This window comes from Lissotriton helveticus, chromosome 3_1, assembly GCF_964261635.1.
Source record: "Lissotriton helveticus chromosome 3_1, aLisHel1.1, whole genome shotgun sequence".
Lineage (NCBI taxonomy): Eukaryota > Metazoa > Chordata > Amphibia > Caudata > Salamandridae > Lissotriton > Lissotriton helveticus.
In genome coordinates this window covers 858,341,550-858,366,591 of record NC_136061.1, presented here as the reverse complement: position 1 = coordinate 858,366,591, position 25,042 = coordinate 858,341,550, and the positions used below count along the sequence as shown (strand labels likewise).

The window sequence follows — 25,042 nt, the reverse complement described above, 5'->3', positions numbered from 1 at the left end:
CTACCTCAGCCGCCGCTCCTCCCCGCCTGTCCGCCTCTCCTCCCCGCTCTCATGTCCGCCGCTCCTCCTCGCGCTCCTGTACGCCGCTCCTCCCCGCGCTCCTGATGTCAGCACGCACGTCGCGGCCGGCGCTACTTCCAAGGGACTACTTTTTTTTTAATCGTAAATATTTTAAAGAACGTATATTTTATTTTTTTATATAGCCTATGTCCATCTGCAGACCCTGACAATTACAACGATGTATCGGGTGTTTGGATTGGTGCCTTGGTTCCTGAGTTTATCTGCCTCAAAGGTTCAAAGTTCTCTCTTTATAATAGTAGTATAGATAAAATCAGGGCGTCCTGCAAACTGCTAATAGGTTTTGCACCGAGGATACCGCACCGAGGCAGCTCTGTGACACGTGCTGGAGGCAGTGTTTGTGAAGCCAGGAAAAGGCCCTATCATCACTTTGTATGAACTTCTTATGAGTTAAAACGTCCAGGTTTAATGGTTATGCTGTGATATAACCACACACAACCACACCCGACCACTCACACAACCACACACACAACCACACACACACACATACAACCACACACACACACATTCAACCACACACACAACCACACTTTCAGTGCACACTTTCACCAGGCACAAACACCACCAGCCGTCCGTGCACGCTTCCACTAGGCACACACCACCAGACGTCAGTGCACGCTTCCACCAGGCACACACCACCAGATGTCAGTGCACACTTCCACCAGGCACACACCACCAGATGTCAGTGCACGCTTTCACCAGGCACACACACCACCAGCCTTCAGTGCACACTTTCACCAGGCACACACCACCAGCCGTCAGTACATGCTTTCACCAGGCACACACACCACCAGCCGTCAGTGCATGCTTCCACCAGGCACACACACCACCAGTCATCAGTGCACAATTTCTACAGGCACACACCCCACCAGCCATCAGTGCACACATCAATTGTTAACGCATCCACAATTAACTATTGTAGCAATCGCAGTATGGCGCACTTTACTTTTAAACATATTCATCTAAAGCGCAGCATGCCACCATTGCTACAAAAATAAATATACATTTTTTTGGCCTATAATTTATAGACTTTTGTGGCAATTGGTGTGGCAATTGGTGTTGCAATATTTAGCAATGCCAATAGCTCAAACGTAATTAATGCGAGACCTATTGCATTGCAAATGCTTTTTGATGGTGCTGCAGGCCACTGCCGTGATTGGTGTTCAACTCCAGTGTTGAGGAGGGTGTATGTCCAGGTACGAAGTTGCAGCAGCAGATGATGTACTTTTGCGCAGTGGGGTTGCAGAGGCGTGTCTGGGTGTGAAGGACATGTCTGCTATTTGGTTTTATTTAATGGGAATGTTATAGCCGAAGGTGTCTGTGCGTCTCTCATTAGGACCAGTCACCTAACATAGACACTCCAGGCCCATGCATTACCTGCATTTGCACGTTTTTCTTGCCTCTGCCACCCTGTTTGTGCCTTTTTTTTGCCTCTGCCACCCTGTTTGTGTCGTTTTTCTTGCCTCTGCCTCTGCCACCCTGTTTGTGCATTTTTTCTTACCTCTGCCACCGTTTTTCTTTCCTCTGCCACCCTGTTTGTGCCGTTTTTTCTTGCCTTCTGCCCCCTGATTGCACTAGTTTTTCTTGCCTCTGCTCCCCTGATTGTACCATTTTTCTAGCCTCTGCTCCCCTAATTGTGCCATTTTTCTTGCCTCTGCCCCCCTGATTGTGCTATTGGCAATGTAAATGACAATGCAATTTATTTATAATAAAAAAAGTCATAAGCAATGCCAATAGCTCTACCTTTAATAATGCCGAGACCATTGCATTGTAAATGCTTGTTATATCATGAATTGAATGTTTTTGTAGCGTGAACGGACACCCAGTTGCTCTTAACATGAATGCAATATAAAATTCAAATAAATGAGTGCATTTATAAAAAAATAAATGTTCAATGTTTCCTTCTTTGTGTTTAGATGCCCCATCTAAACCAAGAGATTTAGTTTGCATCATGAATGTTACTGAGGACAGTTTGACATGCACCTGGGATCCAGGACGAGAGACCTACATTGACACGAGCATCACCCTGGAAAGATTTCGGTCAGTGTTGCATCCTTGTGACCTCATGTAATATGTAAAGGGGTAATTTTACTTTACCGGAGACTGATCATACCACACAACCTTTAGCTTTGCAATATTTGTTTCCCATCCAATGGAATTACCATTTTATTCTGTGTTATCAGTAGCTCTGAAGCAGAGCCGAGCAGGAAGATTTTCAAAGATGTAGTAGGATCCTATTTGGGAGTGATTTGGAGGTAGGAGCTGTGATCCAGTGGTAGCAAATAAGGCATAGCTGTAGGAGTTGGGGTCGGCTGCCTCTACATGTACGCTGGCATCAGCAGGTATGGGGTCCGAAGCCCTGAGTGGGACGAGTTGTGGTCTAAGAGAAGGTAGCATTGTGTCCCACTAGGGAAAGGAGTAGTCTAGTGGTAAGAGAAGGGATCTAGTCTCAAGGAAGGTGATCTTGTAATTTATTGTTTATCTAGAAGGCAGACTGGCCCAGTGGAGTGAAGTGTGACTTTTAGGCAGGAGATTATAGTTATTGGAAAGAACTTACGATCCAGTGGCAGTAGGAATTGTCTAATGAGTGGACGAATAATTTAGTGGCAAGCGGTCTGATCCAGTGAAATTGTGTTCTGTTTAGTTGCAGCGGTGATGGGCTACTGGCAGACAGTGTGTTGTAGAAGGAACAAATGTGTCTAGCAAGTGAGATGTAAATTAATTCATAAAATGTGACCTAGTGACTAGTGGTATTATGTAGAATTTAGAGATATGGACAACTAGCTGTGATCCCGCAACATTTTATGTTGTTACGTGTTATTATGCACAGTTTATTAGCAGTAGGAGTGGTCTAGAGGCAGTGCGGTTGTTTCCTTGCAGTAGGTGGAGTCTAGTGAGATGTGTGATTTTATCTAGGAGATGTTGGCTAATGGAGGTATGTGTAGTCTATTGGATAAGCCATATGTTTCATTGAGGCATAAGGGTGTGATGATACTCATTCCATTCTGTCTTAACAGGAGATAATAAAGAAATGTATGTGTCTATCCCCTGTTGTGCGCCCCTCAGTCAGGCTACCTCACTTACAGTAATGGTAAATCAATGTGTTTACAATTGTAAGGGTACTCAACGGAACTTCCTTGTGTGTGTAGAACAAGAACATGTAATGTTTTAAGGAATACTTAGTACTACTTACATTCTCATTCCTTTATTTCATGCTATAATTGCGACCAACCGAAAATCATTATATATTCGTTGCAGTTGTAAGGTAATTAGAGATCCTCTGGAAAATAACATCTAATATTTAATGGTGCTTAGGACACTGCACTTCTGCGATACCCATAGTGACTGAATGACTCCATCAGTGAGACGAGCTGTATCAACTGCAATATACTCTCACGGATGATATATCTAAACCTCTGGCATTTATACCTCGAACATTCCTTTCACACGTTTAGATAAGAAACAAGAAATATGTATTATACACTTTGTACATAGCGTAGAATTCTACAGGAAAGCACAGAGGGCGACTGATGTACATGAATATGAGCACATATCCCAACATGCCAGAGATCATGAAAGGCTTCCTCAGCTGGGTTAGCACTTGACATGTCATTGACTCTGCACAGTTCCACCAGTGCCTCAGAGGCAACCAGCCTCGCGGGAACCCCCACTTCCCATATTGGCAAGACTGCCTCTTGACAAACATACTTCAGAATCTTACTTTGCAAACACCATATGTCACTTTTTTTTAACAATTATGAATTTTACAATTCTATGGGGGTCAATCTTGAATCTGCTGTACCATATATTCCAGAAACAGAGGACGATGTGGGCTTCTCCAGGAGAAGAAAGAAGACTGCATTCCAAAGAAAGGGCAGAGTTCCTGCACCATCCCTCGAGAATTCCTCAACCTCTACCAAAAGGTGGACATGTGGGTGACAGCCAAGAATGCCTTGGGCAGGGCAGAATCAGAACACCTGTGCTTGGACCCCATGGAAGTAGGTAGGTGGACGATGGAGTACAGCCTCAATGGCTGACCTAGGAAAGATGAGAAGGGTCAATCATCATTTCTCCATCTCAGAGGATTCCTGAGAAGGTCACTTTCTTCCCCGCGTCAGCATTACGACCTAGGGGCATATTATCAAGGGGCGGCAATAAATAACGCAAAGCGAGCCTAGCGCTTTTTTATTTATCGCCGTCCGTCGCTGGAATTTATTGCCCTGATAGCGCGTTATTAACGACGCGTTTCCCCAGGGTGATTAAAATTCCAGCGATAGCGGGGAAATCGCTGTTTTGCAGGGAACATCACTGGTTTTCCAGCGATGTTCCCTGAAGCACGGCGATAACCTTGCTGATACGACCCTGTGGTCGTATCAGCATAATCAATCCCCTATGTTAGGGATAGCTAAGTCAGGATTTTAGCAGAAGTTAGATTTTGGCGAAAACTGCTGTTTTCGCCAAAATCTAACTAGTGCTAGACTCCTGTGGGCTGCCTGTAAATATCACGATGTGAACATCAGTGATATTTTACAAGGTAGTCCATTGGGGTACACCCGGTGACGCTCACTTTGCATCTCATTAGAGATGCAAAGGGAGGCGTCGGGAAAAGGGGTGCTAACATGTGATTATGCATGTTAGCACCTCTTGTAAGTGGGGCAAAAGTTTTATCTCCGCTTTTTTGGCTTTTTAAGCCAAAAAAGCAGAGATATAGCCCTTGTTAATATGCCCCTTAGTGTCATTACCTCTTCCCCCATACACTTTCCCTCTAATAGTGCATCCAAAAACTTGTTTTGTCTTTGAAGCCTCTTGGGCGCTCTATAGAGGTTCAGCTGTTTTAATATGGTTTTACTGGTGTACCGAATCATATACAATTACAATAGAACTATTTACTTTTTTAATTTTCACACATGCTACTTTATTAGAACACAAGAAAAAAGAGTATGCTTTGAAATAAAAAATTAAATAAAAAATTCAGCAGTTACACAAACTGAATTCAGACATTTGAGAAATATTTAAGAGTAAGTCTTCTGTAAAGTGATGAATAATTAAAATAGTAGAGTAAAGCTGTTTAACTCTAAGTTCCATCACTAAACATCAATCATTTTGTAAAGACATCACAAAATGTCTTTTTACCGCAGATATCTAGTCCCTCTGCCTTCTTATAGCTTTCCATTAGTGCGGATACCTCATTGGTGTCACAATAATATACAAGTGTGTTACTCCTCAATTTGTTCATTCATTTGTTCATTCCTGTTAGAAACTGAGTTTCTGGTTGGCAGAGGTGTGCACTCTGTCCAAGCAGGAGTCACAATCCAGTTAAGGTAAGTCGGATACACAACATTGGGGTACACCCGGTGACGCCCACTTTGCATCTCATTAGAGATGCAAAGGGAGGCGTCGGGAAAAGGGGTGCTAACATGTGATTATGCATGTTAGCACCTCTTGTAAGTGGGGCGATAGTTTTATCTCCGCCTTTTTGGCTTTTTAAGCCAAAAAAGCAGAGATAAAGCCCTTGTTAATATGCCCCTTAGTGTCATTACCTCTTCCCCCATACACTTTCCCTCTAATAGTGCATCCAAAAACTTGTTTTGTCTTTGAAGCCTCTTGGGCGCTCTATAGAGGTTCAGCTGTTTTAATACGGTTTTACTGGTGTACCGAATCATATACGATTACAATAGAACTATTTACTTTTTTAATTTTCACACATGCTACTTTATTAGAACACAAGAAAAAAGAGTATGCTTTGAAATAAAAAATTAAATAAAAAAATTCAGCAGTTACACAAACTGAATTCAGACATTTGAGAAATATTTAAGAGTAAGTCTTCTGTAAAGTGATGAATAATTAAAATAGTAGAGTAAAGCTGTTTAACTCTAAGTTCCATCACTAAACATCAAACATTTTGTAAAGACATCACAAAATGTCTTTTTACCGCAGATATCTAGTCCCTCTGCCTTCTTATAGCTTTCCATTAGTGCGGATACCTCATTGGTGTCACAATAATATACAAGTGTGTTACTCCTCAATTTGTTCATTCATTTGTTCATTCCTGTTAGAAACTGAGTTTCTGGTTGGCAGAGGTGTGCACTCTGTCCAAGCAGGAGTCACAATCCAGTTAAGGTAAGTCGGATACACAACATTGGGGTACACCCGGTGACGCCCACTTTGCATCTCATTAGAGATGCAAAGGGAGGCGTCGGGAAAAGGGGTGCTAACATGTGATTATGCATGTTAGCACCTCCTGTAAGTGGGGCGATAGTTTTATCTCTGCTTTTTGGGCTTTTTAAGCCAAAAAAGCAGAGATAAAGCCCTTGTTAATATGCCCCTTAGTGTCATTACCTCTTCCCCCATACACTTTCCCTCTAATAGTGCATCCAAAAACTTGTTTTGTCTTTGAAGCCTCTTGGGCGCTCTATAAAGGTTCAGCTGTTTTAATACGGTTTTACTGGTGTACCGAATCATATACGATTACAATAGAACTATTTACTTTTTTAATTTTCACACATGCTACTTTATTAGAACACAAGAAAAAAGAGTATGCTTTGAAATAAAAAATTAAATAAAAAAATTCAGCAGTTACACAAACTGAATTCAGACATTTGAGAAATATTTAAGAGTAAGTCTTCTGTAAAGTGATGAATAATTAAAATAGTAGAGTAAAGCTGTTTAACTCTAAGTTCCATCACTAAACATCAATCATTTTGTAAAGACATCACAAAATGTCTTTTTACCGCAGATATCTAGTCCCTCTGCCTTCTTATAGCTTTCCATTAGTGCGGATACCTCATTGGTGTCACAATAATATACAAGTGTGTTACTCCTCAATTTGTTCATTCATTTGTTCATTCCTGTTAGAAACTGAGTTTCTGGTTGGCAGAGGTGTGCACTCTGTCCAAGCAGGAGTCACAATCCCAGTTAAGGTAAGTCGGATACACAACATAAATTAGCCTGTGCTCACCCTCTGGTAGCTTGGCACAGAGCAGCAGGCTTAACTGAAGAGGCACTGTGTAAATTATTTGTGCAACACTTCAAAGAGGAACACAGTGAAGACGCCACAAAAAGTCTGCACACCAGTTTAGAGAAAAAGATTTTAATTTTATAAATAACACAAGACCAAAACGACAAAAATCTATTAGTAGAAATGGAGATATGAATTGTTAAAGATTAAGGGCCATATGTATCAACAACCTGATTTGCGATACTCAAATAGCGATTTTTTAGAAATCACTATTTGAGAATCGCAAATAGGGATGTATGTACAAAATCGCAATTTTTAGCGATTTCTTAGTATTCCTTAATTGCGATTAGCAAATTGCGAATCGCAATTAAGGAATACTTTCCCATTCATTTCTATGGGCCAGGAGGCCCATAGGAATGAATGCGAAGTTATTCTCAATTTGCGATTTGCAATTTGAGAATCGCAAATTGAGAATCATTTCAAGGGTGCAGGGGTGTCCAAAGGACACCCTGTTGCACCCCTGAAATTAGCATGGGTGCACATGTGGCGCACATACATGCCCTAAGGGCATGTATGTGCTTCACATTGCACTTTGAAAAATGAAAAAAAATGAATTTTTCAAGGAATTCGCAAATAACCACCAACTTGAAGTTGGTGGTAATTTGCGATTCCTTAAGGCCAAATTGCATTTTTTTTAATGCTTCTTACATTGCATTTAAGGAATCGCTAATTTTGCGATTCCTTAAATGCAATAGCAAAATAAGGAATCGCAAATTTTGCGATTCCTTATTTTGCACGCAGATTTCTTTCATACATACCATTTTGCACTAATGCGTTCGCAAACACCGAAATTTGCAGAATTTCGGCATTTGCGAATGCATTAGTGCATGATACATATGGCCCTAAAAGTGAAAAATAGCCCTTAGAAGCAATAAGTGCCTATATGGTTTTCTGGTCACACTGGACCGAGGCAAAGTCAAAAGTTCGGGCCGACCATGATGGAGTGTGGGCCTGATACAGGAGTCATGCTAGGCCTGCTGAACAAAGGTACCTTGTCCTGGTCGCAACAGCAAAATGTGGGGTGCAGAGGAGCGATGCATTGGTGTCGACCTCACCGTCGATTTGATATGTCTGTTTTCTCCACGCAACGATTGCAATGCGCTGGTTCCGAAGATGAAGATACAGCTCCAAGATGCGTTGGTTCCGAAGCCGAAGCTGCAGGTTTTCTCCACATAGTCTGGGGAATGCTTCAATCGTCCCTCCTACAGCAGCAGCGATGCAGTGGTTCAGATGCATTGGTTCTGAAAACAATACGCTGGTTCCAAGTGTGACGCGCTGGTTCTGTTCTCGCAACAGCGTTGATGCACTGATACTGCTCATGCAGCAGAGGATGTGTAGGTTCTACTGAAGCAAGCACCTGGATCCTCTTCCAATTGACCAGGCACAGGAGCAGTGGGTAAGACTGACATCCCTGAGTTTTAAAATAGGAGGCAAGCTGGCATGCCCTTGGCAATCACTCAGAGTTCAAATCAAAGAGTCCAGTTCTTCGGACTGTAGCAGGCAGTAGTGCAGAAGGGCAAAAAAGCAGTTCTTTCAGAGCAGCAGTCCAACAGGGTGTCAGTCCTTGTAGCAACACATCAGTCCTTCCTCCTGGCAGAGTTTCTTCACAGGTCCAGTAGAGTATGATTTGGTGGGATCGGAGACTCAGTACTTATAACCAGTTGTGCCTTTGGATTGGTGGTGACTTCAAAGAGGGGCTTTGGAGTGAACAGAGGTACTCCCTCCGAGCTCTGGCTCCAGACTTTGTGTGGGGATAGAACACAGCCTATTCATGTGTGTAAGCTCCTCCCTCCCATACTGCCCAGGATGGCCCATCAGGATGGGGATGGCCACCTAGGCTCCCTCAGTCACACCTAAACTCCCTTTGTGTTTGGCTGTCTAGAGAGAATGCACAAAGTCCAGCGTTCACCCACCACAAGCGTGTATTGGAGACAGGCTGCAGGCTAAGAGCAGAAAAATGCCATCTTTCTAAAACTATAACTAGGGGAGTTAGGCCCAGTGGGCCAGGTTCTGGCTGGGTCATTTATAAATGTAGCAAAGAAGTGGGCAAAATGCGATGCAGTGCGCGCTACAAAATTCGTTTTATTAATTAAATTGTTTACTTACCTGCAATTATCCATATGCCGGTTTTTAGCACCCTCCACCCCGCCACTCCCCCTCCCCGCCTCACCGTAACTCCCTCCACGGGCCGCGGCTGCACACCGCTGTATGTGTGCCCAGGACTTAAGAGTACAATTTTGGTGTAGGTGTTCCTACACTCACATAGGGGTTATAGTGATCTCCCCTACCCGGCTTGCTCCATAGTTATTTGAACTTTTTCTTCACACATACGAAATATAGCAGAGCGCCACTTCTTCCTATCTACTGAAAACCCTCCCTTTTGATTATATCAAATGAACAGAGATCCCATCTTTTAAAGTACTGATATATCAAAGTCCTTAGTGTGGTATGTGTTGATGTTACTTTTTGAAAAATCCTAAGTCTTTCTGTCAACATAGAAGGTGGCTATCCCTAAACCCCTGCTGCACAGCAGTCCTTGCCAGAACTTTTGAAGGCAACTTTAGGTGACTACCTTCCAGCAAGTTATCTTACAGTGTACTCTGTGCACTTCTGGCATTGGCATAGGTGTCCATTTAGTGGTTCAGTCATTGTATTCTAAAGCAGGAGTTCTGAATTCTAAATCCTGGATTTTTTTTGTGTGACATGCAGAGCCTGCTAGAGAAAAAGTATATGCCATGTTACTAATTAGCCCATTGTGAAGGTCTACAAAAGTTGTTTGTAGTGGTGGTTCATCCATAGAAGCATTGGGGTGTTGTCACACCCCCGCCCCACCAGCCACCACATCAGATACACGTTACCTCCTATTTACAATTTTTAAATTAAAATGGTTTTCCTCCATATCGTCATTCATGAACCTTCATAAATACTCTTCCTGGCATCTGGTAGGGCTTGGTCATGTACCTTGAGTGAATTGTGCATATCAGACTGACCAGTATCTTGCTGTGACCAGCCTTATATGTGTACTTCAGGCTTCAGCAATTAGCTCTGTGTCAGAGAGCCAGGAGAACCGCAGGTGCAACCTCCAGCTATTTACGGTAGTTCTGTGTTCATCTGCTCCTGCCAATCCTGTTGCTGCTTTCAATCAGTTTGTTGTTCTAAACTTTGTGAGAGTATTGACTAGACAGGCTACTACAGGTAGTGAATAGACCCACAGTCCTATACGCATTAAGAATTACTGGCCATGTCAAGGCGGGAGCATTATAGACACATGTGTGTCTTTACCAACTTCCAAGTATTTCTGAACATCGCCTATTTACAAGTGATGTGTGGAATGCGAATGACGAAAAAGTGGCATCTTTTTCTGCAGATCTGAATTTTGTTAGGAAGTGTGGGCGATTTGTTTTTTCTTTCAACCAAATCCCATCTGTTCTGACGAAGGCAATGCCATCATGGCGCTAGGCGTCTATTCCGCCTGTATTCACTTCTGGGTTGAAGTTATAAGGTTTTTCAAGGTTATTGTTGTTTATTCTTTAATGTTCAGTCCCTAACATGCACTAGATCGTCGGGATCTATCTTATTTCAAGTAAAATATAACATTCAAGTGGAGAAAGGTTGTTTGTTTGCCATGTAAGATGAAAATAGTAAAGATTTCCTCTTCTTGGCAGCAACTACTTCAGCTGATCTTCTCTGGCCCCTACCTCTGCAGCTGTTGGTACCTTCTGGGTCTGAGATTCATCCCCTTCCACTACACCAGCTGTTCTGGGGTGGACTCAGGAAATAAACTTTCATGAAGATGGAGGTGAAATCGATTCACTTGTACTCTGTACTTTTATGAAATGGAGCAAGTGTGAATCACTAATTGCAAAAGCCAACATTTGGGTTTCACTGTAGACATCCATGCAGAGGCACTCTTTGTACCCCTTAACTGGCACCCATTCTCAAATGCTCATGTGGACTGCCACCACATTCTTGTAGACATTGCACATTATCAACATGACATGCCCGGTGCGACAATTCGTTTTTCCCCTCCCCCATCACCTCCTCCTCGGATTCCCTGACAACCACTAGCCAAAAGTGACCCTAAAATAACATACATTTAATTTGTTTTAAAGTACAGGTGAAGGCTAGCTTTACTAATAAGAATGTATATCTACCCAAACAAACCCTTTTTAGCAACATTAGGAATAGGTAATGAAAGAATGTGGAAAAAAATTGCATCCTGACTATTCTCATGTAGTTTGCATGCGACTCTTTGATCACAGTTCCTAACAGTAACTGTTCTATATTAAAAATGTATCTTATTTACTGCGGTAACAAAAGGATCCCTTTGACAAAAGCAGTAATCCACTCAGCTATACATACAAAACACAGATTTGTGAGCTGCTAGGTATGTGTTCTTTGCCACAGGCATATTAATATTAACCCTCTGTGCTACTTTATGCTGCTGACAAAAACTTCGATCTCTCTCTAACAAGAACATAATTCACAAGGGTTATGCTGGATCTTGAGCTCCTTCAAACATTTATCTCCAGTTGACAACCTTCATAGCTGCATAAGAGGTAAAGGGAGAAAACTATCACTTGCAAACATCTCAATACAGTGTAACCATTCTGGCTGCACAATAACCCACTCGACAACTTAAGCTGATTTTGGTTGGGTTTAATTATAAATTTAGAAACAAATCAATATAGACCAATCTCAACATGTTCATATAGAAATAAAGAAATACCAAAATAAGTCCTAATCTCTTGAAGACATTTACCCAGTAAAATACAAAGCAGACGACTAATCCTATGATGATGATACATATGATCAGGAAAAATTGCATCAGATGATTCTTCAAAGTAAGCATGAGCAGACTATCTTTCCCTACACTACCTTAAAAGGGGAAAGTCTAAGCTTAGAAGAATTTGGTAAAGGTGAAAATAGATAGCTGTCAGCTGTCTGAGTCTTCAGTAGAATACACTCCAACCATGGGTCAGGTAGCAGAAAGCCACACAAGCAGAAGCATAGATCTGCTCTCTATGAAATCCTAAAATGACTTTTCTGTCCCTCACTACGTGCAGCATAAAATATCAATTGCATTCAGGGTAGATAATCCCACATGATCATTGCCAGTGACTTTCCATGGCTCCGGCACAACTGGATACTTGCACCACCTTTCCCACATCAATAAGTTGCAACTTCGTTCTTCATTGGTCATTCCTCTCCTCTCACAAGAGAACTCACCTCTTTGCTCATTACTGTGCTTCTCCTTGCCAACTTCATCTTCTCATACCGTGCTATCTAATCAAAACAAAACCCTTCTATGGCAACTAATGAGGCTTTATCCATACCTGCAGTGGAAACAAAATACAAGCAACTGCATTCTGCATTGAAGGTTAATTACGAATTACATGTTAGATTTTAATGTGAGCATGAACTGAACTGGTTTCTCGAGGACTACTCTGGTCAAGTTTAACAGTGCACAGGGTTACAGGGTACATGCTAATTTTTACACACACAATAAATGAGACTTCTTAATACGAGTATAAATTGTAAAGAATTGCGAAGATGTAATTCTAAATGCACCTACATTAAATTAATTCTTGTTACACGTATACACTTTTAAACCTCAGTTTACACATACACATTCTAATTTATTAACCTCACAATGGGACACATTTTATGTTTACTTCTCCAGTCACAAAAATATAAAAATGTAACATAGAATTTTAATAATCACGTTTTATACACAAAGTTTTTGTGTGGAATACTTTAAATATGAAATACTCCATTCTGTTTAGTAACATTAAGCACAGAATATATTCGAGTGCTGGCTACTCATGATCATGAAGCACTCATTCGGTATCCCAGGCGGGATCAAGACTGCACTTCTCCAGTTTTTTTTTATTGCTATTGCTGCCTGAAAGCTAAATGCAGAAGGAAGTCTGCAGAAGATGTTTTTCAATTGTAAGATATTGCTAAGCACAGCCACACCCCTGAGGTCAGTGCCCCCTCCCCAGTCCAGCGCCCTGTGCAGCTGCACCAGAAGCACCCATCTAAAGCTGGCCCTGCTGTTTCCATTGGAGGCTCATCTTCTCAGCTGTGAAAATAAAGCACTTTAACAATATCTAATCAGCAGACCCCATGATTTGAGTGTCCTGAGTCTGTCTTCTGCTATAGAAATAGCGCATTATATATCTATAATGCATATTTTATATGCACTCCTCGAGCATGGACGACCGTGATGCAGGTAATTGTTGAAAAATCCTGGGATTTTCTCTTGTAAATATCTGTTTACAGAATGTCAAGTGTTCATGTATATCAAGGGTAAAGTCTGCCCAACTATTGCATTTATTCCCAAGTCACTTTGTTACTGTAAAACATTGTGTTGTGCGACCTTGCGGGCCGAAGGTGAGTTGCACTGTGGCTTGTATTAGTCTGTCAACATTGCTAACTAATGAGGCTGTCAGGCACCTTGTTGCTGCGTTTATCTTGCTGAGGCGGACTTCGTTCATGATTCCTTGTGTCAACAAACTGGGACATGATGAGTCAACATTTCCCAGTTTATAAGCGGACCCCTTGACACTCACCGGGTGCCTGCAGTGACTCCTGCATGACAAAATCCACTCTTCAGATGCACATACAAAAACGATAAAGGGCCAGTGACAGAAAAAACAAGCATTTGCAATGCAATAGGTCTCGCATATGTGAGAGTTTGAGCTATTGGCATTGTAGATGACAACGCCTTTTATTTATGTGTTAATTATCAAAACAGATAAATAAAAGGCATCGTCATTTACAATGCCAATAGCTTAAACTATCGCAAATACAAGACCTATTGCATTGCAAATGCATGGTATAAAAAAAGAAGCATTAGGCAAGAGCGTGTCCTGCCTGCAACAGCAGGCAACACAAAGCTATTTAAGAAAATAGTGCTCCGAGCTGTAATTAAAGCCTAAAGAGCAACACACATAACAGAAGTTCTTCTCATCTCAAACAGAGACAAAAACCCGCAAATTGAAGAATGGCTCAAAGCCTTAGACGCCCTCAACGGAGCTCTCACGCCAACGAGCTCTGTGAAATCCTTAGGGATCACCCTCGACTCCAAACTGGACATGAAAAAACACATCTTAAAAGCCGCAAAATCCGCATTCCTAAACCTGAAGCTCCTGTACAGAATAAAACCATTCCTACCTCCCAAAGATCTCAAACAGGCCACACAGGCGTTGGTGCTTTCCAGAATCGATTATGGAATCGCAACCTTGACCGGTTCAGCAAGTTCTCACTTAGGTCCCCTGTCCATGACCCTCAATGCAGCAGCAAGAATGGTCACAGGAACGAAAAAGTTTGAGCACATCTCTCCGGCACTTAGGGAACTGAAGTGGCTTCCTATTGACCAACGAGCCAACTTTCTCACAGCCTGTCTCCCCCATAAAGCCCTGCACACAGGCAAACCGGAATATCTGGCCGCCAAACTCAAAAGGGCCGGTCAGTCCAGGAACCTCAGAAGCTCCAACACGCTTCTACTCATCCCACTAAAAGCTCGGAAACAAAAAACCAGAACGAAATCCTTCGCGGGTAATGCGCCCAAAATTTGGAACTACATCCCTCCCCACATCAGACTTACCCCCTCCTTCCCGAAATTCAAGACACTTCTAAAAGCCCTCTTCCTAGAGCACTCTCGTCCGTTAAGATGAATCCAGAATGGTCTGAAGAAGGCTTATATTGATTTCCCACCCCCGGGAATCATGCTGCGGTACTGTTGTCATTCTGACGCTGATTTACTTAACCAATGACGCTTTGTCTGTATTTTCTTCTTTGCTCCTATTTTCCGTTCTGATATTGTTTGCATATAATTTGTACATGCTGTGAAGCGCTCTGATACCTCCGGGTCCAGCTAGCGCTATACAAAACTTCAATAAATAAATAAATAAATACATAACAGAGGGGGTCACCATGTGAAGTTACAAAATGAGAAAAGGCGGCACTAAGGAGAAACTACTAAGCCTTTTGGCCAAAGAACAGCCACAGTTTACAGTGGACAATGACGCAAGCCAATTAAAAATGTGAGTGGAGCTTTAAGTCCCTACCTCAATACAGCATGCCTCGCAGAGCAGCGCATGCGCTGGCCAGGCTCAACCTAAAAAGGCCAGAGAAAAGGTACATTTCAGGTGAATAGCAGAGGAAGACTGATATGTACTAACATGGGATTCTCAACTGAAAAAAGAAGTTTAGATCTGCAATTTATTTTTTAATATTTTAAGTGTAATCAGGCTGTTGGTCACAACATGAATGAATCCACAGGCACCCTCTAGTGGTCCAATGTATCATAACCCAGCACACAAATAATTTTTAGTGGTCTAAGGAGCCATGTTCCCGCACCCGGGTACCCTCTGATTGTTCAAAGGGCTAGGTGCCATACTTGTCCGATTCTAAAGAAGGGGAGGTAAAAGGAAGGGGGTGCTGAGTGAAGCGTATGTTCCCACCCCAGGCCTCATCTGTTTTTCCATTTGCTCTGAGATGCACTATTTCGTCTTCTATGTTTCACACATTTCTCAGGGGAATACCCCGCCCAAACCACCCTTATGTCAGTTGGGCTTCCTTCCTCGCTCGTTACAGCAAGCCGCTATTATACCTCACCACTTTCAAAATGTAGTGTAGAAAAATATAGACCCATAAACACCATCACAAAATGTCATGACTTGTATTTTAATTAGAAATGCTAATCCCCTTCACCACAATGTAACTCACAATGTAATCCTTACCTTAATCCTAACCCCATCCCTTACAATAACACGATCCATTAGACTAAGCTGCCGGCCACATAATATGATTCTAACAGTAACTTGCTTTTGTAATATATTCACCTAATTCCAAAATATTTTCCTTTGGTAAGCATTGTATGTAACACGTATTGCTGTTACCCAACGTCATGATATCAATTAATTGATATTGGTAGGTAGGCTGAAAGACTTGGGTTGGCCTACCCTGGATTCAAACTTGTTACCTTATGGTCATCATAATTTGTGCAGCCAGTGTTTAACTCGCTGAGCCATCTCACTAGATTTAGGTCAGTCCATTTCTGTAACTAAGGATATACTGCCTGCTGCTCATCGGACCCTGACCACCAAGTGTACTCCTGCCTTCTTTTCTCCCACAGTTAAACTGGATCCCCCCACCCTTCAGCGCGTCACGTCCAGACCCCTGAACCCTGGCTGTCTGAACCTAGAATGGGCAAAGCCTGTCGAGGGGTCCTGGATACAGCAGTGGTTTGAGCTGCGCTACAAGGCGGAGGAAGACATAACATGGCAAACGGTAAGGGGACAAACAGGCCTTTAAGGAACCCGCCTAGCATGTGACTGACTGTGCCAAAGCCATAGCAACCGTTGAAATGCTGTGACTGCCCTGCAGCACAATCAACCTGTACATAATGCAGACTGTTTTAATTTCTTTAACGGAAAAAGTTTGAAAAATGATACTGTAACTGCACGTTCTCCTCGTCTATAAAACTTTAGGGATGGGAACTATTTTTCATTGATTTCTAATTGTTGAAAACATAACTTTTACAAATAACTGAAGCAAAGATGTGGGGCAAGGGGGAAAGAATTGTTAAGCAAGCAGCTCTGAAAACAATGTAACATAGAGTTAGCTTTTCCAGGCTTACATTTTAAGAACCCCACATTAAGGTTTGATAAAGATAGGAAGATGTCTCTGGAAGAGATAGGACGTGTTCTGACCAACACGTATATATTTATCATGTGACCAACATGTTATCTTAAAGGAAAAACGGGAGGAAATCTTTACTTTCCAAATAAAAAAATATATCAAGGGGGTACCCTGATATCTTTTGGGCTTCCAATAATTAACCTAGGTTTTGTGCGTAAAAGATTGTGTTCGGAAATAATGTCAGACATTTAAGCATCATTTTAAAATGAAGAGTTGTCGAAATACGGATTTTCAAGAACTAAGGGTAGCTGCAAGTGGCAGTTATCAGCAGCCAAATGCCTAATGAACAAATGTTTGTCCATTCCTTCATAGGAAATCCATCACTTTGGAAAATATTACTATTGTACAATAAGGCTCTGAACAGTCGAGGTGTAATTCACAAATTATTTGTTAGATGGTGTCCTTTTCGTAGTCCACGCAAGTGGAAGTTTACCTAAAACATAACAGTTGCATTATTTTGGTGATAAGACAATTTATATTGTCCACTGAAATACATGAAAGGATATGCTTGTGTATGAATGAGATTCACAAAAGAGCCTTTAAAAAACGGGATAACATTGGTCTCAATTTAAATCTTCCATTGGAGGTGTTGAACAAATCTTATGGAAGAAAATAGACTGGGTAAATGTTATTTCCCCACGACCTTCAACTGGATAAGATAATGTTGAGGTAGTAACTACAATGGCCTGATTGTTTGCCAAAAATATCAGGAGTCTCCAAATAGTGAAAATAAGTAGACTAATTCCTACCATTTGCTTGGGTTATAGTTGTTCCAATAATAGCCACAAAAAAAATAAGGCACACAAATACAGTTCAAAAAGTGGAAACTCTGTGACAAATGCTTTGTTTCAAATGTACTTATGACCATCTTTGCATTGAAAAGCAGTCTGTGCTTTTTTAGAACTAACGTGCTTTGCAGTCATGTGTTCCACTGCCATTTGTCTTTAATTCTGGAACAGAATTCTGGTCCTCGCATATTTTACTAATGAGGAGGTGATGAATTTCTAGAAGTGTGAAACCTGCAAGAAAAAAGGCTCCAACGAAATGGTGATGTATTCAGTGTGGCGAAAGGATAAAATTAGAACTGGAATACAAAAATCCACGTACCAAGTAGACATAGAGAAAATCAAAGACAGGACTAAGTAGATTCAAATGTCAGACTGGATGAACTGGTGGTCCTTATAGGCCATCAATATATGCTTAATGTAGAATGTGGCCATAGAGACACCATACTCATACAATATGTTTTTCTACCACCAGGTTGCAAACATCACCAGCTCTGTTCTCCAGATGGAGCACTGTGGCTTTCGACTAGCACACAAATATCACTTTCAAATGCGCTGTATCAAGAAGTCTTTGAGGGGCTACTGGAGTGAGTGGAGTGACACAAAGCACTTCCTCATGCCCGAAGGAGGTGAGTACACAAGGAAAAAACTGTTATCAACAGAATAAGTATGTCTGCCTTTGTATTTTTATTGATAGGTCTTTGTGGGGAGTATAGCGGTGCATTCTATGTTTTGTTCTTGTAAAACTGTAAAGTGTAGGATAGCTATTTACAAATAAAGATATTTTAAATAACAGTGTGTGTGAGAGAGAGTGAGAACGATAGAGACTGGCTGTATGCTTTAAAGAGAGAGAGTGAGAGAGAAGGAATTGGAGGCTGCACATTTTAAAACAGTTGCAGATATATCTTCTCATTCTAACAATAAATATTTTTCAAAGATAATCCTTGAGAGTGCAAAGGCAAACATGGTTCTACAAACTAAGAAGTCAAAGTATTTTGCTCAATATGGGGGTGTGCTGGTCCCCACCTGCTGTCATATACTATGTGGGTATTGCTCGCAATATATATACAACTACTTTAGTTCAAACTTTAAGGAAAATGTTTTTTTTACTAAGTGAAAATAATTAATTAGAATTTCATACTTGAGATTCCAAGTTATTTTTCTGTGACATCAACAAAATTATAGAGCTAAGAGGGGTCATATTATATGATTCGTCATTCATCTGTCTACCAGTGCAACTTTCATTGATGACGACTATAAAAATGTGTCAAATCTCCTGGATCCTGCTTTTCTTCTTAGTTTAGAACACTTTTCATTTTGAAGGTAACAGTGTATACTTTGCAGTGTCTTTGAAAAAGTCTGAATAAAGTTAATGTTATTCTGTTAGACAAATATTTTTACAATTTTCCCATATGCTCTTCTGGAATTAGTCAGAATTCTAAGAGTTTTACGATTTGCATGTTATTGAACTATCAATTTTTGAGCTATTTCAAGAGAAGCTTTTTCCACTACCGAACGTTACATTAAAAAATTGTATTTCCCTTTAATGAGACATCTATCGTTAAAAAACTGTTTCGTCAAAGTAGTCAATGGTTAGTATTCAATATTTATTTGCTAACTCTCTTGTTATATCTCCAAAATATCAAGATTTTAGAAACATTTGGGCAGATTTTAGGAAAATTGTACAGAGAATCTAGTTTTTTTTTTATTTATACTGGAAGTTTAATTTAAATCCTCTGAAGTCAACACGGGGCCATTTTTACAAAATCCTTTGAATCACTTGAATATTTAGATGGAAAGTGCACTGGAATAAATATGGATGTGAGCTTCGCATTTCATTCTAGATCTCAGATGTTATTGTTCACCTTAAACACAGGCGCCAGAAAGTGAATTATTAATTTGGGAGGGTGGTACCCCCACCAACGTAATATCTACACTGTAGTTGGGTTGCCGTACAGTCCTTAAAGAAACTCTTAACCCCTGGTCGCTGTGACTTAAACAGCAGGCAGTTTCCCAGAGAAATGTGTGTTACATTTAGGCAGTACCAACAACGTCAGTGTTAAGAAACAAACACAACAACATTCAACATATAATGAGCAAAAACACAAAGATCATCAAAATTGTTAAGGGGGAATGGAGATATGGATTTTACATGCAAAGTACCAAGAAAACACAAAGCACAAATTGAAAGACACAATTTTGGTATGTCTCAGATCTAGGCATAATTTTAGGCTGACAATAGTGGAACAGGGGTAGGGCAGGATAACAACGTCATAGTTTTTACCTCGAGATTTAGATGTTTTTCTAGTTCTCAAAGTCCTCCCACAGGAGCTTGAGCCCTTTGACGATCCCTTGTCATTGGATCCTGTTGAAGCATTTAGGTTTGGAGACAATAACCCTTCGAGGTACAAAGTAGAATCTACAGCTGACAAAGTCAATTTGCGGCTGGGGTAGATTTGCTGCCGTGCACCAATGGGCAATGGCTATAAGGGTGTGCAGGCTGCTGCAGAACCCTCAAAATAACCACAGTGGACTTCAGAAGATGAACGAGCAATAACGATGCTTTAAAGTTTTGCATTTATCTTCTCACTTTTGCTGTGCATTTAAAGACAAAGGTCAAACTATATATTCTGACAAAATGCAGCATATTCTTTTAACATGGAGACCGGTGTTTACTTTTCTTTCTGAGACAGCAAAGTGAGAGGCATTTATAAAGTGAGCTTTGCATCTAGCTAGGGTACAGGAAGTGTGAAAGGAAAGGCTGTCTGGTGTCATTTTTTAACACACAACAACATTTTAATACCTAGTAATAAAATGAACAAATATTTCAAAATATATCAGCAGGTAGGAATGCATAAATGCACCACTTTTTTGTAATTCTGGAGTGTGATGGAAACAAATAATTTAATAGGATCAAAACACATCAAAACACTTAACTTGGTGATGGGCAAATAATAAATAGTTGCTGAAATCCAATACCCATACATTATTGTTTGTGCGCTATATATTTTTCTCTATAAAACTGCTTGTGTGTGCAAATTTGGTGGCCATTTCAATGGACAATGTTCTGACTGGAAACTACAGTGCGCTCCCACACCATGCTTTGGCAATATATTGGTAAGTGTCTTCCAAAATGCAACATCGGCTACATACCAAACTGTTACCACTCTCTTGTAGAATGGGCCTGACTTATTTGCTATACTTGTACTTTGTGCACACTTGGATTTTTCACAATCCTGATTATATCAGTGATACAACAGTGGCAAATGCACCCTCACTCTGAAATTTTTTCCAGCACCACTGCTTGTGTCGATCCCAGACTACCTGTGGACTTAGTCACTTTTTTGGTTCTTCGTCTTTGGTCTTGGTCGTTGGTCTAGGGTTTAAGCCTGGATGCTTAGCCAAGTAGGGATCCTCAAGACCAAATACCTTCACCACCAGATCCTGCTGAAGCCTTTTTCTTTATGGCAAAATGTTTGCAACAGGACAAACCAAGATGTCTCCCCCATCATGAATGCATGCTTCCTGTGGAAGCACTTTGTTCCAGTTCTGTGAAGGTCAAACCAATTACTAAATCACACAAAGTCTTGTTTCTGGAAAAATACCTCCTGGTCTCAACTATAGCCCCCAGGTCCTCAAAGCAGGATTCTAGGCACCTGGTCTCTCTCCATCCAGGACTTTCTTGGAGTGCAGTCTCTATGGGACAGGTGGACCTTCTTTAGAGCAGAGATCTCATCTGCTCCTGTAGCAGCAATAGGAGGATAACCACTTGATCCTCGAAGAGCAGTTCCAGCCACTGGCTGCCAGCAGGATTCAAAAGAACTGCCCCTGTGCGTGAGAAAATGACAAAGTCGACATGGCACCCTGGGTGCCATGCCAGCTATCACTGCCTGACAGCATAGGTAAATCACCCCTCTAGGAGGCCTCACAGCCCTAAGGCAGGGTGCACTATACTACAGGTGAGGGAATATCGGCCTGAGCAGATATGCCCTCACAATATTGGGCACCATTTCCTAATATGGTAAGTGGCAGTGAAGCCATAGAGTACATGGGCTGGGAACTCGACAACTCTGGATCCACAGCACCATGATGGCTTCACTGAATACAGGAGTGTTTGGTACCAAACGACTCCTTTTAATAAATCCACACTGTTGCCAGTGTAGGATGTATTGCACCATGTAACCAGAGGGCACCTCAGAGGTGTCCCCTGAATCCCTGGGTATAGAGCCCCTGTTCTCTGGGACTAGAAAAAATGCACCTCCTAGGCAGAGGTGTCATGCCTCCTCGGCCAGGATGGGCCACTTCTCAAAGAGGGGAGCATCAAAGGCTTGCCGCCTTTGTAATGCGACTCCCAGAGTCTGCTGATAGCAGGTGACAACCCCTTGTTTACACCCCCATTTTAGGCAGGGTAACCGGCTGGAAAATTAAACAAGATAGGAGATGTGCTCATCTCTGCCAACCCAACCCCTAAGGTGGGGAAAGCGAGGTGAAGCACAACTTTCAGTCCGTGCCATCTTGTAGGCCATGGGAGGGTTGCATGATAGAGGGTGTAGTCACCCCAGGTAAGGTGCCCATTTGCCCTACCTGCTACCCCCCTAAAACACCTCCTAAATTTAGTATTTAGGTAGCTCCCCCAGATCTGGCACTGAGATTCGATAGACCAAAGAAGAAGATGGAAGAAGACCGCTGCCGTGCCAGGAACTGAACCGCTGCAGACAAACCCGGCAAGAAGCCCACCACTAGCAACTGGTTCAACCACTGGACCTGCTGCACTTCCAGAAACTCTGCCAGGCCTCCAAGAAACCCGGGAGACCTTTTAACCTTCACCAAAGCGCCATGAACCTCAGTTCGGACTAGAGGCTCTAGTTCTCGGCATCCGCTAGTTCCAGAACCCTTGTGTCTACATGATTCACTACTACCAAAGAATTCCCAAACCGCAGCGTTGAGGACCGACTCTTTTGTTGACACAACTCACTGCTACTGGAGAACTCCACGACTTCTGTTGTAGAGGATTGGCACTTGTGCCTACGCGACTCTACCCAATCAGAAGAACATCTCGCAGCAGGACGGTGTCCATGACCTCGAGGGATTCTCTCAGCCCCAAGACCTGAGCTGTACCCAGCCCTGTGTTCGAGAGCCCGTACCCTCCTGCAAGTAGCCCTGTCAGCCTCCTCCTACCCATCTTGCACTGCCACCTGACCGCGACCTCTCTGTGATGATCCGACAATGGCAGAACCCCACCATCCAAACTGCAGCAGCCAGCCGCCTGCAACGGCGATGGTAACTGTGTTAGCGGTCTGCTGAAAACCAACCCGCTACATTACTCTCCGTGGACCAGAAGGGTAAATATCATCGCCTGTATTAACTGCCTCATCGTAGATACTGGATCCCGCTCCTTGTGGGTAACCCCAAGTCCCCCACGACCGACACTGGCCACATTGTTGGCCTGAGACACCCAAAGACTGGACTGAAACTGTAAGTGGTATACATACCTGTTACACTACGCAATTGTTTTTCTCCACTGGTGAATATTGAACTGCTATGAAATTTGCACTCTCAAGCTTCTGAAACCTGAAAAGTAGTTTTAATGAGAACCGTACTTATCAGAAGGGGAAGACCTTGGTCTTAACAATAAAATATAAACAAAGTATAAGTTTCTTAAATTGGTCGGCATCTCCTTCTTGAGTCATGAGTTTATTATTGATCACTGTTGTGCAATAAATGTCTTGCACTCCTCTGTGTTAGGCCTAAGACAGCTGGCCCACACTACCACTAATAGAGCACTTTGGCTGTTGCATTTAGCCCTGTACACTTGTGGGGAACCCCTGGACTGTGTGCACGGTGTTACCACCTAGTGGCAATATCATCTACAGAGCCAGCCTCCTACAATGTGTGATCACATTTTGTACCATACGTAACACAATGAATAATATAATTAAAAAAGAATTGGCCTCTGACCACCTCCATTAGACTATTACAAACTAATTGCCCATGTTCAAATTTCAGAAAGAGAAAACTTTATGTCACCATTTGATCTACGCCAACATACCATCTCCATGGAAACATGCAGATATTGGCACTTATTTTGGTCAAGACCGCATTGTCAGGCCCTTTCGGTGTGGAAGTTGTTTGATTTGCAAATATACTAAAAACTGTAAGGAGTTCTTACATGGTGATATTATTTGTTTCTAAAATAAAAACTGGTACTAGCATACTAGAGGTTATTCTTGGCATATGGGGCACCCATGGCAATATGCTGGCTCTGCCATACTGGATGTGATTCTTGCTGTTAGTGACACGTGGCAAAATGCCAGTGCCAGCATAGTGGATGTAATTCTTAGCATAACAGAAGAAAACTATGGCATGTGGTGTGAGGGTGTGCAACCATGACAAAATGCAAGCCCTAACAGACATGGGGTATTTTTTGACAATACTAAAGGTTGTTTCTGACTATCTGCGCCAAATATGGAGTTCTACGTATAATGTTGTTTCTTTCTATAGATTATGTCCCCCGATTGCTTGCAATCTCAGAAAACCTTCTCCCCTTATTCTTCCAAAACCCTGCATGAGAAATCTGTTTTGAAAGCAGTAAATGTTTATTTTTCAAAATATTGTGTTTCTCTCGTTTAGAACTTCTATTAATCCGTATTCCTCTCCCTTCCCACTGCCTCTTAAGCCTCAATCATGCGCCCTGCTTGTCATACAATCTATTTTAGCATTATATTACAGTGTGTTGGTCGGGAAATCTGATGCTCACACCCTCCCAGTCCTACTGACCGAGCTACGCTCCTGATTTTTTAATTATCATCTGTGTGAAAGCCAGCATCTGCCGCGTGGTTTCTATTTCTTACCTTCCTCTCTAAGTGCGCCTACCTGTTAAACGCTGCACTGTTTTCTGACCACACACAGGCACTATACCGCGGAGTGACACATGAGACAATATTCTGCAGCTAGACCTGAGCCTTCCTCCCCTACAACCTTTGGGCCTGGGGTAGGGTGACCAGGCGTCCCCGATTTGCCCGGACGGTCCCTGGTTTTCAACAGTTGTCCCGGCAGATTTTGGTAAAAGTGGCTCATGTCCCGGTTTTTTGAGAGGGTATACTGGAAACAGTGAAATACACTTTTTTAGGTGTTCCAAAGCAGGGCTAGTAAGCAGCTGTTATGTGTAAACAATTTAATTAACAGGTATGATGTTGGTTTTAAAAATGACATTTTTTTTTCTTAGTGCCTCTTGTGTGTTTCTTTGGGGATGAGGGCTGTCATTCTTTGCCCCTTTATTGTTGTAAATTTGTAGTCCTACCTCTATCTTTGTGAGATGTCCCGTTTTTTGGTCGCAGGATCTGGTCACCCTAGCCTGGGGTGCATTTTTAGGTCTCACCTTGGAAGCTGACTCAGTGAGACCTAAAGTAATCTGTATGTTGGCTGAAACTCTCTGTAATTTGTTTTTCCG

The 25,042-nt window shown here is 42.0% G+C and overlaps 1 protein-coding gene across 2 annotated transcripts in view; it reads left to right on the top strand.

The window, feature by feature from the left end:
* CSF3R (colony stimulating factor 3 receptor) overlaps positions 1 to 25,042 on the top strand; it is a 202,822-nt gene that overhangs the window by 81,619 nt on the left and 96,161 nt on the right. For both annotated transcript variants that reach the window (XM_078681208.1, XM_078681207.1), the window contains exons 4-7: positions 1,995 to 2,118; positions 3,893 to 4,080; positions 16,242 to 16,396; positions 18,068 to 18,221. In XM_078681208.1, coding sequence (XP_078537334.1) covers positions 1,995 to 2,118; positions 3,893 to 4,080; positions 16,242 to 16,396; positions 18,068 to 18,221 — 621 coding nt within the window. The remainder of the gene's footprint in view (positions 1 to 1,994; positions 2,119 to 3,892; positions 4,081 to 16,241; positions 16,397 to 18,067; positions 18,222 to 25,042) is intronic.